Source organism: Haliotis cracherodii, unplaced genomic scaffold, assembly GCF_022045235.1.
Source record: "Haliotis cracherodii isolate W230 unplaced genomic scaffold, xgHalCrac1.p SCAF_8, whole genome shotgun sequence".
NCBI classification, from domain to species: domain Eukaryota; kingdom Metazoa; phylum Mollusca; class Gastropoda; order Lepetellida; family Haliotidae; genus Haliotis; species Haliotis cracherodii.
The window spans coordinates 15,587,430-15,604,624 of record NW_027266341.1 but is presented as its reverse complement, the minus strand read 5'-3'; the positions used below and the strand labels follow the sequence as shown (position 1 = coordinate 15,604,624).

The 17,195-nt window shown below is 42.2% G+C and overlaps 1 protein-coding gene across 3 annotated transcripts in view; it reads right to left on the bottom strand.

The window, feature by feature from the left end:
• Nucleotides 1-831: 831 nt before the first annotated feature.
• The window catches only part of LOC139450538 (CD109 antigen-like), a 42,286-nt gene continuing 25,922 nt past the window's right edge, over nt 832-17,195 (bottom strand). For all 3 annotated transcript variants that reach the window (XM_071232279.1, XM_071232281.1, XM_071232280.1), the window contains exons 20-37: nt 14,746-14,863; nt 13,906-14,019; nt 12,949-13,050; nt 12,632-12,760; nt 11,703-11,841; nt 11,158-11,334; nt 10,478-10,559; nt 10,170-10,326; nt 9,709-9,783; nt 9,173-9,344; nt 8,563-8,777; nt 7,802-7,951; nt 7,363-7,425; nt 6,631-6,740; nt 5,297-5,444; nt 4,212-4,314; nt 3,529-3,614; nt 832-951 (exon numbers count right to left, since the gene is read on the bottom strand). In XM_071232279.1, coding sequence (XP_071088380.1) covers nt 934-951; nt 3,529-3,614; nt 4,212-4,314; nt 5,297-5,444; nt 6,631-6,740; nt 7,363-7,425; nt 7,802-7,951; nt 8,563-8,777; nt 9,173-9,344; nt 9,709-9,783; nt 10,170-10,326; nt 10,478-10,559; nt 11,158-11,334; nt 11,703-11,841; nt 12,632-12,760; nt 12,949-13,050; nt 13,906-14,019; nt 14,746-14,863 — 2,158 coding nt within the window. In that variant the 3' untranslated portion in view covers nt 832-933. The remainder of the gene's footprint in view (nt 952-3,528; nt 3,615-4,211; nt 4,315-5,296; nt 5,445-6,630; nt 6,741-7,362; nt 7,426-7,801; nt 7,952-8,562; nt 8,778-9,172; nt 9,345-9,708; nt 9,784-10,169; nt 10,327-10,477; nt 10,560-11,157; nt 11,335-11,702; nt 11,842-12,631; nt 12,761-12,948; nt 13,051-13,905; nt 14,020-14,745; nt 14,864-17,195) is intronic.

Here is a 17,195-nt window from a genome sequence, read left to right as displayed (position 1 = left end):
GATATAACCGCAGTTCGTTATAAGCATATATACAGCACAAATACAGCAATTGACCGGGACCATACATAAAGTTCGTTATATCCTTCAGCTCGTTATAAGCGTGTTCATTATAAACGTAGTTTACTGTACTGCCATATAGTCTCGTCCATCTATTAGACATTCCAGAATTTTCTTTTGTTCAGTTTTCAAATTTTGAATCAAGAACTTCGTCAAAATATATTTCAAAGCGTAGTCTGAAATGGAAGTCGCCCGTTTGTCACTAGTGCCGTATAGCTCAAGAAAACTGCTTTCTGATTGGTTAATGTCGACTTCTTGTTAGTTATTTCATTGGTCGGTCGAAGTTCGCGAAAGGTCGTTCTGACGTGACCTGTAACGGGATGTGATCAGACCTTTGTTTGGCGATGGCGAGGACTAAGATCTGATTTTATAAAGATTGGAGAGTCATATGTATGTCATGTTTATACCGTTTTTAATTTGAACAAAATCAGTAAATGCGCTATTGTGTCACTGGGTTTTCACTGGTACTGGTCGTATCACTGGCCCCACAGAGTATTGCTCTGCGGGTAACAGGCAACAAACAAGCACTTACTTTTTATGCACATTCTGTGAGTGTGGGTGCTACCGGTAGGGTGGGACACGCTTACCCATTTCGCGAACACTTGGGCGTCATCACTGACTTTTGCGTGCATAATTAATTTAATTTTAACCGCTATTTTTCCTTATACGCCACATGCTTTTTGTTTCGGCGAATAATCGAGATGTGTTATTCTCTGTCGATGACGTTGTGATAAATTCAATACAAACAAAGATTAAGTTTATAATGGACATTTTATTACTTAAACGTGCAACATGAAATGTTGTGAACACATTCTTCCTTCTTGATGTTTCCGACTGAGACGTGATCTTCTCTGTGTGGTGATTCTCTCAGTGTGTTCATCTCCCGGCCTTGGCCTAGAAATACAGACGTCAAAGTTGTCAAATAATTTCTGCAGTGAAATCTTGCACACATCACACAAATAATGCACACATAGTCTGCCGTGCAACCATACACACATCACACAGCTAATGCACACATTGTCTGCCGTGCAACCATACACACACCACACAGTTAATGAACACATTGTCTGCCGTGCAACCATACACACACCACACAGCTAATGCACACATTGTCTGCCGTACAACCATACACACACCACACAGCTAATGCACACATTGTCTGCCGTACAACCATACACACACCACACAGCTAATGCACACATTGTCTGCCGTACAACCATACACACACCACACAGCTAATGCACACATTGTCTGCCGTGCAACCATACACACATCACACAGCTAATGCACACATTGTCTGCCGTGCAACCATACACACACCACACAGTTAATGAACACATTGTCTGCCGTGCAACCATACACACATCACACAGTTAATGTACACATAGTCTGCCGTGCAACCATACACACACCACACAGTTAATGAACACATTGTCTGGCGTGCAACCATACACACACCACACAACTAATGCACACATTGTCTGCCGCACAACCATACACACACCACACAGCTAATGCACACATTGTCTGCCGTACAACCATACACACACCACACAGCTAATGCACACATTGTCTGCCGTGCAACCATACACACACCACACAGCTAATGCACACATTGTCTGCCGTGCAACCATACACACATCACACAGCTAATGCACACATTGTCTGCCGTGCAAACATACACACATCACACAGCTGATACACACATTGTCTGCCGTGCACCTATACACACATCACACAGCTAATGCACACACATTGTCTGCCGTGCAACCATACACACACCACACAGCTGATACACACATTGTCTGCCGTGCAACCATACACACACCACACAGTTAATGAACACATTGTCTGCCGTGCAACCATACACACACCACACAGCTAATGCACACATTGTCTGCCGTGCAACCATACACACACCACACAGCTAATGCACACATTGTCTGCCGTACAACCATACACACACCACACAGCTAATGCACACATTGTCTGCCGTGCAACCATACACACATCACACAGCTAATGCACACATTGTCTGCCGTGCAACCATACACACACCACACAGTTAATGAACACATTGTCTGCCGTGCAACCATACACACATCACACAGTTAATGTACACATAGTCTGCCGTGCAACCATACACACACCACACAGTTAATGAACACATTGTCTGGCGTGCAACCATACACACACCACACAGCTAATGCACACATTGTCTGCCGCACAACCATACACACACCACACAGCTAATGCACACATTGTCTGCCGTACAACCATACACACACCACACAGCTAATGCACACATTGTCTGCCGTGCAACCATACACACATCACACAGCTAATGCACACATTGTCTGCTGTGCAACCATACACACACCACACAGCTAATGCACACATTGTCTGCCGTGCAACCATACACACATCACACAGCTAATGCACACATTGTCTGCCGTGCAAACATACACACATCACACAGCTGATACACACATTGTCTGCCGTGCACCTATACACACATCACACAGCTAATGCACACATTGTCTGCCGTGCAACCATACACACATCACACAGCTAATGCACACATTGTCTGCCGTGCACCTATACACACATCACACAGCTGATACACACATAGTCTGCCGTGCACCTATACACACATCACACAGCTGATACACACATAGTCTGCCGTGCACCTATACACACATCACACAGCTAATGCACACATTGTCTGCCGTGCAACCATACACATATCACACAGCTGATACACACATAGTCTGCCGTGCACCTATACACACATCACACAGCTAATGCACACATTGTCTGCTGTGCAACCATACACATATCACACAGCTGATACACACATAGTCTGCCGTGCACCATACACGCATCACACAGCTAATGCACACACATTGTCTGCCGTGCAACCATTCACACACCACACAGCTGATACACATATTGCCTGCCGTGCAACCATACACACATCACACAGTTAATGTACACATAGTCTGCCGTGCAACCATTCACACATCACATCGTAACTCCCCTGAAACTGACTTGAGTTCATCGACAAGGTAGTGCGTCATCAAGAAGAGACAACACCCAAACCCAGTTGTCTGTTTACCTGGTTTTGTTCACATATCTTCGATTATATTATACACAAGCAGTAAACTACGGTTATAACGAACTCAAAGGGACCACTAATTTTATTTCCTAATAACCGTTGTTTGTTAAAGAAATAGGTTCGTTATATCGGTCAGTTCGTTACTGTACAGTACAATAGAAGTGCATTCAAGTAATGGATAACTATATAACATATCATCATCGTTAGACCATAGGACTATAAATATAGCGAGATCAAAATATCAATTCTTGTATTTAATCACCCAGGTGATATTCAGTTATATGGGGGCGCGGTGTAGTTTTTTACATCAAAGGTTTTCGATGTGTTAAACTTAACATCACATCAGAACTCACCACGCAGTTTTCACACTCCACACACACGCTGCAGATGTTGGCATTCTTCAGAAGCTTGGACTGGTAGAACGCTGTCACCTGATTGGCTGAAAAAGGAAATGAACGCATTCTATTGGCAGATAGCAGTGTGCTTTGTAAGTGCAACATAATAATCCTAAAGGTTTCGATGTTCAAAGAGGCAATATCCAGAATGCATGAGCAGACACACGCATTATTCTGTTTTGTTTTTGTTTGTTTGTTGTTAAACGACGCATTCAGTAATATTCCAGCTATATGACGGCTGTCTGGAAATAATCGAGTCTGGAACAGACACTCCAGTGATTGACATCATGAGCATCGATCCATGCAATTGGGATCAATAACATGCATCAACCACGTCAGCGAGCCGGACCAACCGATCCCGTTAGACATCTGTCTACTACTCACTGTGGGTGGTTGTAACGCCTCTTTGAACAGTATTTGATTTAAATCACAGCATGTTAACTAAATGTGCGCGAAAAGTCAAAATTGACGTTTACAGCTATTATGAAACCCATGCTCACGAATATACTGCTGACGGACCTTGAATCATATTCAGGCGAACCACATGTTCAGCGTGTCCCGGTACGACTAAGGGACGTAACTCCAACATCTCATTGCGGCGCCTTGGACACACATCGATAATGATAGAATTTGACACTTACTTGGCTCATAGTAGTCGTAGACTCTGACAGGGACGGGCTGTGACTTGGCCACAAGACCTGTTCTCTGGAGGGTGACGGAGAGACACACTGGGGTGGTCCCGATCTGTGACATTGGCAGAGTCGCGTTTGTAACACAAACAGTAGAATCTTGTCATTAAGTTTTGTTCCAGTAAGGCCAATGTGCACAATACCATTGTAGCGCTGAATATTTTAAAATTATTTTAAGCTGAATTGTAATTATTAAGGGTGAGGTGGGGTGAACTGAGGCTTAACATCGCGTTCAAGATTATGGCAAGTGTGTGTGTGTCGCTGATTGTACTAGTCAGGAAAAATACCGATTTTATAGTGCCAGCCCACTGAGATACCATGCCGCAGTTGACATGAATACTCCACTCAGACACAGTATACTGGTGCCGTGTGCCTGCTGGGGTAACAACAAGTGAGTGAGTGAGTATGGTTTTACGCCGTTTTTAGCAATATTCCAGCAATATCACGGCGGGGGACACCAGAAATGGGCTTCACACATTGTACCCATGTCGGGAATCGAACCCGGGTCTTCGGCGTGACGAGCGAACGCTTTAACCACTAGGCTACCCGACCGCCCCGGTAACAACAAGTACTATCTTTTAACGCCTTTTTGTACGATTGGGTCGGGGATCGAAACCACGACCTTCCGCTCTCTGGGCAGGCGCTCTGTCTACTGGACCACGGAGGCAGTTATAACTATTAAGGAAGTTCACTGACATGCCGACCGATCTTTATTTGTTTGGTTGGTTTGGTGTTAAACGCCACACTTAACAATACATATTCCAGCTATATGACGGCGGTCTGTAAATAATCGAGTCTGGACCAGACAATCCAGTGATTGATATCTTCGCTCCACGCAATCATTATTTGGAAAGACTAAAAATTAGGTTTTACGAAATACGCTCATTTTGGGCAAGATTTCAATTATACAAATAATGTAATCTTTGATGTGAAACAGAGCAAAGAGCCGGTATATAAACATATGAAATTAAATATACAGTGTTTCCAGTACCATGGATTAAGTCAATGAGAAGGGATGGTGACGGATAATATCTCACCTCATCAAAATACAGAACCACCTTCTTGTTGGGAGTCTCGACCCTCTTGAGGGTCTTCTGTTTGGTGAGTGTTTCAAGGTCGGCATCAAAGCCGGAGGGAACTCCGAGTTCCTGAATTGCCATGCCACTTGCGCCGGTCGACAACCATCTGAGGAGGCAACGGTAAATGTATGATAACATTCCTTTTTACCAATATTTATTTTTTATGCATTATTATATAAATGGAGTAAACCATTTATAAATCATTATGCTACTTCATATCTATATGAATCAAAATTAAAGTGTTCATTTAGACCATTGCTTGTTTGGAACTTATAATAAAACCAAGTACATAGGCATGGCTAACACGTGTCAAAAAGGTTGATGTTAGTGGCTTGCAGGAAACATGGTTCCAATATTTGAAGATGAGCAAGTCGTTAACCCAAGCTGATCTTCTGGGAAGTTGGATTTGAAGACAGAACAAACATACGTTACACATTTCATCTTTGGTACCCGGCTTGCTCATAATTAGATTTTACTCCAGAAGGAGGAATATCATCCTTTTTAACTCATTTTAGCCAACCTTCTGTATTTCATTATGTCTGATGGCCAAACCTTGCAGTTGTATGGAAGCGAAAAGGAGAATTGTTGCATTTGTAAAAAGCTGATAAATTAAAAAGTTTATATACTATTTCAATGTTTTCCATCACTATGTAATTGCATATCTCCTGTAGGCCAGGACCCTTATCTTTATGTTGAACATGATATTTAATTACCAAATTTAAAGGTGTGAGAGGTTTTTTTGTCAATGGTGTGTACGTGAGATGAGATGTTTTTTCATTTCACGTGGAGTTTATGATTTTTGCACGTATACAGCGACGTGCATGCACGTATGTGTGTGTGCGTGCGTGCGTGCGAGCGCGCGCGTGTGTGTGTATGAGTGTGTGTGTGTGTGTGTATGTGCGTGTGTGTGTATGCCAAATAGATCTATGTTGGTGTGGCAACTTGAAGAGAGATAAAGCGTCTGATGTAAGGTGTCAAGAAAACACTATGACGTCGTGAAAGATCAATGCCGATAGATCTCCACTGGTTGATCCCCCACTGGACTAACACATGTCACTGTGCAATGACGGTTTGTAAAACAGACTGATACAAACAGGGTGTATCTCATTATCAACGGTCGTTCATGTTATTGTTGCCGCTACTGATCATGGCAATTGTTGGCAATGTTCTGACTTTCAGCTTCTGAAAATGTATTACTCCCAATTAGTTGCCGGAAGACTTCGACGTGATGTCGAAGGTACATATGTGTTATGTCTGACGGTAGTAAGTGTGATGGCTGCCCCCACCCTCACCTGGTGCAGGTCTGGACGGTGATGGAGTTGATGTCCTCACTCAGAAGCGTGACGGTCACATCAAACGTTGGCTCCTCCACCTCAGCCTCAACGTTGAAGAACACGGCGACCTGAACGGCATTTAAAGAAATGTACTTTCACCACATCTTAACAAACTATCAGCGTTAACTAAACACCCAACTTATATATGTACACGTAACTCAACATTTATATCAAATGACACCATGTTAAAAAGAATAGTTTTATCAGTATAGAGTAAGCTGTCTCAAACAGAAATGTTTGTAATTGACAATGTTTGCAGTCAAGTAACACAGGTGCGTCGTCGTACCTGCACACTAATAATCATAGTAAATGCGCGTTTTTGCGATGGGTCTAAAGTGGAAAAGGTTCGCTCGCCACGCCGAAGACCCGGGTTCGTTTTCTGACATGGAGGGGCGGTCGGGTAGCCTAGTGGTTAAAGCGTTCGCTCGTCACGCTGAAAACCCGGGTTCGATTCCTGACATGGGTAAAATGTGTGAAGCCCATTTCTGGTGTCTCCCGCCGTGATATTGCTGGAATATTGCTAAAAGCGGCTTCAAACCATACTCACTCACTCACTCTGACATGGGTACAACTCGTATAGCCCATTTCAGGTGTTCCCCCGCCGTTGTATTGCTGGAATATTGCTAGAGCGGCGTAAAATTCTACTCACTCAATGTTGCATGCTACTAGTATGCGTATGATTCCACCGACCTCAACAAGAGCGATGCCGGACCCTGTAGCCTGTACATTGACGCTGCTCGGGATGGATGGAAGCTGCAGGTAAAAACGGGTACGAAATCGTGAATATGCAATATATAAAGTATAACATACAATGAAAAGCAGTTAGTCCAGGGATACTGTTGGGAGCATTATTACTTAACAATGGGTGCTGCCCATGATTTGGTAGGTTCAGTTTGTAGATCCGGGCTAGTTAACTTGGAAGAGATTTGGATTAACGAGATTAAACTTTATGTACATTAAAAATATTTTAGGAAACTCAAGAGTGGCCGAACTAGTCAAGAACTGAGCATTTCATACCTGGATAAATGGGCGAATATTTATGCACATTTTTGAATGTGTGCGAGTTCAGTATTGACATGGTAGAGCGTGTGAGTGTGCAGCTGAAAGAAGAGTATTGGAGTGTACTCACCTCGACACTCTGGAGCACGAGCGGGTTGTTCTGGTTGACGGAGAATTGGTGTCTGAAGCTGCCACTGCTCACTGTCACCTGGATGTCGAAGTTGTTGGAGTACGCCATCTTGGCGAACTCAGACAGAGCCTGCAAGGCCAACACCGTGTCCTGGAAGAATATGACAGAGCCCCATACCAGTGTGAAGAAGAAGACTCAAGAAGAGTTTATTGCACTCAACACGATCAACAGTCACATCCATTTTAATACACGCACGCACGCACAAGGACCTCACCAATGATGCTTTGGCTTATAGACAATTTCGCTAACAGGTATACTGTTATATCTAATGCGTTTGAGATATTCTAAAATGAAATCAGCGACGCGGGCCGACCGCGCTTTCTGTACTTTAAGACAAGAGCTCAAGAGAAGGCGAAGTGGGTCTTGCTTGTAATAAGAACCTGTGTTTTTTTACCTAACTATGTAGATATAACACTAACTTGGGGGCCAGTGAAGATCTGGGGTAGAATAGGTCTTCAGAAACCCATGCCTGCCGTAAAAGGCGACTATGCTTGTCGTAAGGGGCGACTAACGTGGTCAGGCTCGCTGACTTGGCTGCTGCATGTTATCGATCCCAATTGCGTTGATCGATGCTCATGTTGTCAATCACTGGATTGTCTGGTCCAGACTCGATTATTTACAGACCGTCGTCATATAGCTGGAATATTGCTGAGTGCGGCGTTAAACAACAAACAAACAAACAAACAAACAAACGAACTAACTTGGGTGGAGGAAAATCCGCCGTGGGGATTACGCTGTGACGCCAACCACTTCATGATGTTAAGGCCGCTGCTGAAATCGTTTTTCTCGCCGAATATCAGCAGAGCGTATGCCGTCATCTCGATGTCGATGGCCTTCTTGGTTGATGGTGGTCTCCAGTACTTGGTGGTGGACTGTGTTGTCTTGGCCTCAGGACAATGCCAGTACTTGAATCCATCTGGAAACGTAGTTAACCAACACATTAACTTCAAAAAGAAAATGTAAGGCATGAGCATGTCCGTGACCAACGATGAACTGTTTACGAGATACGTGTATATCTTTTCGATTACAGTAAGAAAATCAGTTTGTAACAAAGATTTGCTAATGTGCAAAAATTAGACAACCGCTTCCTTAAAACCTAAATAAGCCTTATGATACATTTCAGTTCAAAGCATTGAAATGAATCGCATTTTCATTCATGTAATACATCTCCTTTCAAAATGTCTTTTTACTCATTCTTTTAAATTCTGCAGATCCGTTTGGCCAAAAACGGTCTTATTGTACCGTGGCCTTGGTGGACATTGTTGAATATGAGTTTAAGTTATACAGAAGTTGAAAGAACATCGATGCTACCTTTCACAATGGCATGAGAGTTTAGTGTGGCAAAGGAAGTATCGGTCTTGGTGCTGCCGGCAAGCTGCAGGGCATAGGTGATGATGGCCAGAGAGTAGTCATCTGCTGGAGTCTCATTCTCAAGGAACTGAAGAGCCTTGGTCGTGGCTGTGCGTATCCGCTGTTGGACATTCTGTGCAAATTACAAGAAGATGTAGGCAGCCTGAATTCAAGAGACGCCACAAAGGAAGGATTAGTGTGCAATAATGAGTGCATGAAATAAAATAACATGTTCAACTGAACATGTAGAGCCAGGGGTCTATTTATCAGTGATGAAGACATGTCCCAATGTTCCTGTAGCCAGAGGACATAGGTATACAACTATTATCTCCACATATAATATAGCTACGCGATAAGTCGTAAAGAACAATCAAGAACGGAGCGTGGTTTATTTCACGATTAAGCAGTGTTCTATCCTGACGCCACTCCTATAGATTCGAATATACGCTCGCAACTTGATGGCTATTCCTTTATTTCTTAAATAAAGATTCACTTACCCCAACGAGGTCGTTGTTCTCGAGAAGGGCGATTAAAACATATGCCGTCAATGAAGCACCTTTGTTAGAACCTCCCTTGAAAAGAAATCACGGGCATATAATAATTAATGTCATTATTAACGTAAAACATATTTCAAGGTATTCATATAAATGACCACAACAAACACATAAAAACGGAAAGGGGATTATTTACAGTTATATTCATAATATTGCAGGTGCATGACACGCAGCATAAACAACAATGCCAAAAGACAGTCGTTGAGCAGTTGCAGAGCATCACGAGTGTTATATAAGAAGTTGACTGTGTGAAATTACAAACCATATTTAAAAAAAATAGTATTATTGGTATTGGGCCATTCAATGGGATTGTACAATAACAGTACAAACCTATACATATATCAATGAAACACAATAAGATGTAATACACGTTGTCAAACGAAGGGTGATCAGTCTGGACTCACGGTCATATCCTTGTGGATGACCAGGCCTGGTTCAGGGAAAGAACCATCAGCCTTCTGTCTCGCTACCATCCAGTCGATAGCTCGTGTGAGGACATCGTTGTCGATGAAGGTGTATGGTTTAGCCTGATGGAACGTCTTTATAACGAACGCTGTCAACCTGGGAGCACAAATAACGAACATAATCTAACGTGCAAACTCATGCGAGATATTATTATGGTCCTTAACTGAAGAATGTAAAATAATTTGAAATGTACACATTGTATTTAAAATGTGTGTCTAAGAATGTCATGTGTCTTAACAGAACGTACCACATGCTGCCAGATGTGTCACTGTCACCAAACGCACTGAAGGAGCCATCCTTGTGCTGGTAATTCAGCTCTCTCTGGTATCCTGAAGGAGATTGGTGACATGTTAGTTCAAAGTAAACGTTGACATGCTGTTGTGAGAAGGGTTTGGTTTTGGTTTGGTTTGTTGTTTAACGTGGCACTCAGCAATATTCCAGCTATAGGACGGCGGTCTGTAAATAATCGAGTCTGGACCAGACAATCCAGTGATTAATATCATGAGCATCGATCCATGCAATTGGGATCGATGACATGCATCAACCACGTCAGCCAGCCTGACCACCCGATCCCGTTAGTCGCCTTTTACGACAATCATAGTCACCTTTTACGGCAAGCATGGGTTGCTGAAGACCTATTCTACCCCGGAATCTTCACGGGTCTGTGAGAAGGGAGTTTATGGTATTGAATGTTTATCGTTTCATTCCCACGCCCATTATTGCTATCCATTATTCCAAAGATTTTGAGGAAGAGGAAACATCAACCAATGAATCTAGGTCCCGATCCACAAGGTTTGGTCGCACTGTGGCTGTCCTAGTTCTACACATGTATGACTATCACAGCGCTGAGTGGATCGGGGAACTTTCTGTTGGGAAGGGTATGGAATTCATGAGTTTAAATAGGTTCGGGAGGCACCACTGACATACCAGATTCCATGTACTTGATTGCCTTGTCTTCTATGTCTCCTGTCAGCTGTTTGGTTGCTGTCAGATAGTTGGTCACAAACACATCCGGTGCCAACCCCAGCATCGTCTGCTCACCACATCCGGTAGGCATGCGCAGAAGACTGTCTAGACCACTTACAGTTGGGCCCATCACGTCACCTAGTCGAACATGACAGGGTTACAAAGACGTTTGTCGGATAAAACAGAACAGTTGCCGCATTAAATTCTGGACATAACTGTACAGTTTGTATATATTGCCATAAAGACGGTTCAAATCATTCCATTTTATTCTCTTAAATTAACTAGCATACCAAGGCGGTAACTGAATAGATACATTATATATATCGCATCTCTGAAATGACAATTATTTTTTTTAAGATTACCCACTGAAGAAGACAAAATCGAATTGGCAAGCTACCACTAAGCTTAGAAATTGAGTAATTCAATCGTGATTTTGTAACGCCATGATGCTTGATATACTGTGGACACCTGGATATGCAACGGTATTGTTCTATTTTATCACTGACCAATGGCGGTGATTCTAGCGGTCTGTGATCCAGAGACGACGTTCTGTGGCAGAGTGATGGGGACATTCTTGGAGAAACTGGTGGCCTCCTTCAGGTCAATCAGGACAGGGACATTGTACTCTTTGGGGGTTCCTTCGGGCTGAAGAAAGATGACATGATGAATACATGTTGGAACACTGTACTCTGCAGGAACTACTACAGAGAGATAACGTGGTGAATACATATGTTATGATAGCCCTAGATATGAATGAATGCTAGTTTCATTTCAATTGTTTTATCTTGAAATGTGTCTAAAAACAAAACGTTTTTACAGTATAATAACGGCAAATGTAGCCTAACTCAGCACCGACTGTGCTTTATCAGTCTAACATAGTGAGATGATTGTGCCTTCTTGGTCTAACATAGTGAGATGATTGTGTTTTGTGGGTCTAAAACAGTGAGATAATTGTGCCTTGGTTGTCTAACATAGTGTGATGATTGTGTTTTATTGGTCTAACATAGTGAAATGATTGTGTTTTAGGGGTCTAACATAGTGAGATGATTGTGCCTTGTTGGTCTAACATAGTGAAATGATTGTGCCTTATTGGTCCAACATAGTGAAATGATTGTGCCTTATTGGTCTAACATAGTGAGATGATTGTGCCTTATTGGTCGAACACAGTGAGATGATTGTGTTTTGTGGGTCTAACATAGTGAAATGAATTTGTTTTATGGGTTTAACATAGTGAGGTTATTATGTTTTAGGGGTCTAACATAGTGAGATGATTGTGCCTTATTGGTCCAACATAGTGAAATGATTGTGCCTCATTGGTCAAACATATTGAGATGATTGCGTTTTACGGGTCAAACATCGTGAGATGTTTTAGGGGGCTAACATAGTGAGATGATTGTGTTTCATGGGGATGACATAAAAATGGATAAAGAAGTACCTCGACCAGAAGCTGTCTCTTGACGGCGTCAGCAGCGAGGGTGGATCGAGCAGAGACGGTCAGGTCGATCTTACCCAGGGTGGCGGGGACGATGGGGAAATATACAGAGGTGGCGCCACCTGCCTTCACCTGGAATATCGGAGATTATACACACACGTTTAGTGAACACAAACACTGACAAAGTCCAGATCATATTGCGAGGTCCAAGATCAGATTGCAGTAGAAACAGTGGTAATTGAAGTGCCATTAAAAAAGACAAATATTTACTGGCGCACAGCAAAATGATATCACGGTTATCAGTGAAGCAGGGTACTCACATGAACAGTCTGCGTTTGGTCCTTAGATTCTGTTTGTTCCCGACCGTTAGCATCAATAACAACATTCAGGTAGTCCTTGGATTGAGGGATGGATACAACAGCCTGCAATGAGGTCAAGGTATTTTAGTCTCAGTGAGGAGGTTAAAATCCACAGTTCTCTATTTCTACAGCTCGTATCGCGGCATATCAACTTGGAAGAAGGTCGGATGCCCTCAGGTCTTAGACGTTTGTTACTTTCGTTAACACAGGGGCAAGGGGGAGGAGAAATTAAGGATCTTAATCAGGCCGAGTCTGGGATTCGAACCCCCGATCTGGGATCCTGGCAGAGTATTGTGGCACTTTAGGCAACTTGTCCCTGGGAAGCCGTACCTGTAGCCGTTTCTGAACCACATAATACAATATATACACCTCCTAACATTACCATCTTTTTTATCAGAACGTCAGTGCGGAAGAACAACCCATGTGTTGATCAACCCAACAGGATTTGGTTGTAAAGAACTTTATGTAAGTACGTTTCAGAGGTAGTCACAGAGTGACGTAACATTGTTAATGACATTTAATGTATAATAATAAAGACTAATCAACACTGTTTTAATGGAAAAGACAAAGAATACTGATCGCAGATCGATATACTCAGTATGTATTCAAAATGTTTCATTTCATATTGAATTTATACATCAGCGTCCTGGGAGATACAGTTGAAGTCGATCGCCTGGACTGGCCTAACACTGGAAGCAGCAACAAAACATGTCCTCTCTATTACCCATGTCGACGTCTTGTGTGAGATAAGTGAAGACGATGGCCTGGACTGGCCTAACACTGGAAGCAACAACTAAACATGTCCTATCTATTACTCACGTCGACGTCCTGGGTGTGAGGTAGTTGAAGACGATGGCCTGGAGAGCCCTTACACTGGACGCAGCAACTAAAACTAAACATGTCCTATCTATTACTCACGTCGACGTCCTGGGTGAGGTAGTTGAAGACGATGGCCTGGAGAGCCAGTTGTTCCCCTCGCGTCACGGAGTAGGGCAGGTTGAGGCTCACGAAGAAGGGGCGGAACACTCGGATCTGAACACAGGACATGTGTAGGCATGTGAAGAATTTATATGCTAATTAAACGGTTCTCTCCATCCGGGGGATCTCGTATATATAGCTAGCTTTCTTTATTTTCACCAATCCCTCTTCCACGATAATAATGTAATCTGCCTTCGGAGTAGCTTCTCTTTAGCATTCGCTGGTCATGCTGAAGACACGGGTCGATACCACCGGGCACAAACGCAGATGTAATGTTATTGACAGAAAGCAGCTTAACGCTGCGATAATCGTATTGGAGGTATGTTGTTTGTCTCTGGCCCATTAAATTACGAGTTAACCGCAGTAGCATCGTGTCGATACAGTGCTTTATTGAATAAGGAGAATTTACGCGAAGTCAGTTTCAACAACATCTGTTAATTGTTCCTACACTGGATACATATAGGCAGGACAGTGGTTGGAGGAGTGTCATGTCTGAGCAGAATCGTTAAACTGATGGTTCTCTACCCAGTGTTAATTAACGCCACTCAACAACCACTGTCCACAAAATGACCCCTTTTAGTTCGGCCGTACTCTGTTCCATATTTTCCCCGTGGAGATTCAAAGTGACGAAAGATACGGTTACATATATCTACATTAAATATATAATATTTGTTTTGCAGTCAAAGTGTACGAACAAAACGACTTAGAGTTCAGCTCTGGGACAATAATCCACAGATCGGATCTTCCTCAGAGATCCTTTGAATAATACCTTATCCTTACCTTAGCTGAGGTTGGTGCAATTCCAAGGCCACTCTGAGTGTTGACGGCGAAGGCGCTGGCCACCCAAGACGTGATGGTGTCTGGCACTGTTGTTGAGATGACGGCTTTGCCATCGGTACTGTAGTATTCAAATGATGTAAAAACTGATTATATGGGCAGCAGATTACACGAACTGAATATTATTGACCTACACATTGAAATATAACGTCAATCATTATTAACATACAAATTAATGCAGATTATATGACATATAACTTCAACTCAAGAGAACAATCAGTCTCCTCTCGATTATCCGCCGAAACGGATTCCACTAGGTGTGGAAGGCAAAATAGTGATAAATAAACGTATTTACTGGACTTAAAATGTAGTAGAAAATATAGTCTGTCTTACAGACCCTGATACAAATATAAATCAAATACAGCCCATGCAAGTCTAATGTTTGGCAAGTATAGATTATTGCAGTATCAGTATCTGAAAATGAAGAGAATCACTGGGCTCCCTTTTTATTATATTTTTATTAAGATAACTAAGCAACTGTTTTTTTCTGTGCGATATGTTCATTTCAGAGACTAGATGTTAGTCTATAGAAAATATAACTAACTATCAACGATGTATGTGCGTACGCTTACAAAAATATATTCATGATATCATATAAACAGTTTAAATCAAACACTAAAATCATTGCGCTAAGCAGCAGGGATAAGGTTATAAGCAGGTTAACACTGGAACATGCACAAAACATGAACAAAACATGCACAAAACAACACGCCTTGGTAAGAAGGTTTACGGTATGCAGAGTGGAAAAGTGAAAGGTTCTGTAAAATAAAGTTCAAAGAAGCTACTTCCAAAATACTGTGGTAATGCCTGTCACATAAAATACATGGCATTTGCAGTGGGATCCCCCATCTTAAAGAACCAGCTGCCATTGGACATTAACTCAAAGGACCAAAAGCATTTCAACGCCGAGTATGCAATTCCAGTGCAGCATTTTTGTATGAAATTCTGTAGCTCTCTGTTGAAATATTTGTGATCCAATCAAAAACAAATCCAAATGAGTCTTCTCAGTATAATTATGAAACAATTGAAAACCATCCAACTGAATCTTGTTAGTATTTGTTTGGTGAGCCGAAACATTTCAATGCACCAGACGTTCAGATTGCCATAGCGAACATCATATCATCATCTAGTGGTAGTATCATGTGATGAAGACACTGTCTTTGGTGTTCTAGTTTTTGTTTTGAAGAGGCAGAAGATGCAGTAGTGACAGTATATATTCCTGCCGTCAATTATGCGCGCTAAGCCTACGACCGATATACTAGTAATGCAGTACCCAGAGCTAGTATTAGTCCAAAGCCACGTCTCGGGAAAAACGTTTCTAACTCTTTCAACCTCCTGCAGGTTTGGTTTAGTATTGGTAACTGTTCCGGTTGCAACATGGGCAGTTTGCACAGGTGGATTGAAATGTGGAATGCCACCCATCAGGAAGCCACCATGGGATCTGGGATGATCTAAATGAAACAAAGTTGCTTTGTAGTCAATAAACTCTAACATGCAGCTGTTGCCTCATCTCCAAGAAGGACACTACTATGGCATAATCTTTCAATATTGGTTATGATGTCTATCACATCAGTTGCCATTTCCTGTATTTCCTCGTTTATAACAATGGACAAAAAGAATGGTACTAAGACGAATTCAAGATATTGGTTTACATAATGACATAATACAAGCTAAGTTTCCCATCTTATATTTTGTATTATCCGTCAATAGCCAAGTTAGTCACCATTATGAACGATCACAGAAAATCATTTTCTAAGTTGCATAGTATTGTTTGACAAATACAGATTCCGAATAATTCATGTCCGTGAACAAAATACATGCATTGGTAATTATCTATAACATACTCATTCATACCCCATTTAAGAACTTCGTACGCATTGAAGCACCTGTCAACACTCATTTACAAATGTCTAGATTAGAATTTCTAGGTCTAGAGTTGGTTGGATATTCGTTAAGATGTGTCCCTAGTTTAAGTCGGTGACAGAAGATGAAATATACCTTCACACCGACAACCCACGGCCTGGTAAACGCTGGACCATGCTTAGATGGTATGCAGATGGTCAGTTTCACAGTGTAAAACAGAAAGTGGAGATGAAATTTCACTTTAACCATTTACGACACTGGCTGTGCTATAGCCATGTTGCCGGAAATTCTGTCCTGATAGGTTCCATTTCTGTGAGAACACCATGTCCGAAATTACTGAATATAATCCAAGCCAGCTCCTCTGTAGCCACCATAGAAAAATGGAATGGCCGTGCATCAGCAACTGAAACATGGCAAGGACAGAGTGGTATATGTAATTACCAAGAGGGGTGTGCAGGAGCATTTCCTTGTGTTGCCCTTCAGATGTCTATCAGTAAGATGAACCACGATTTCTTGTGCAAACTCATATA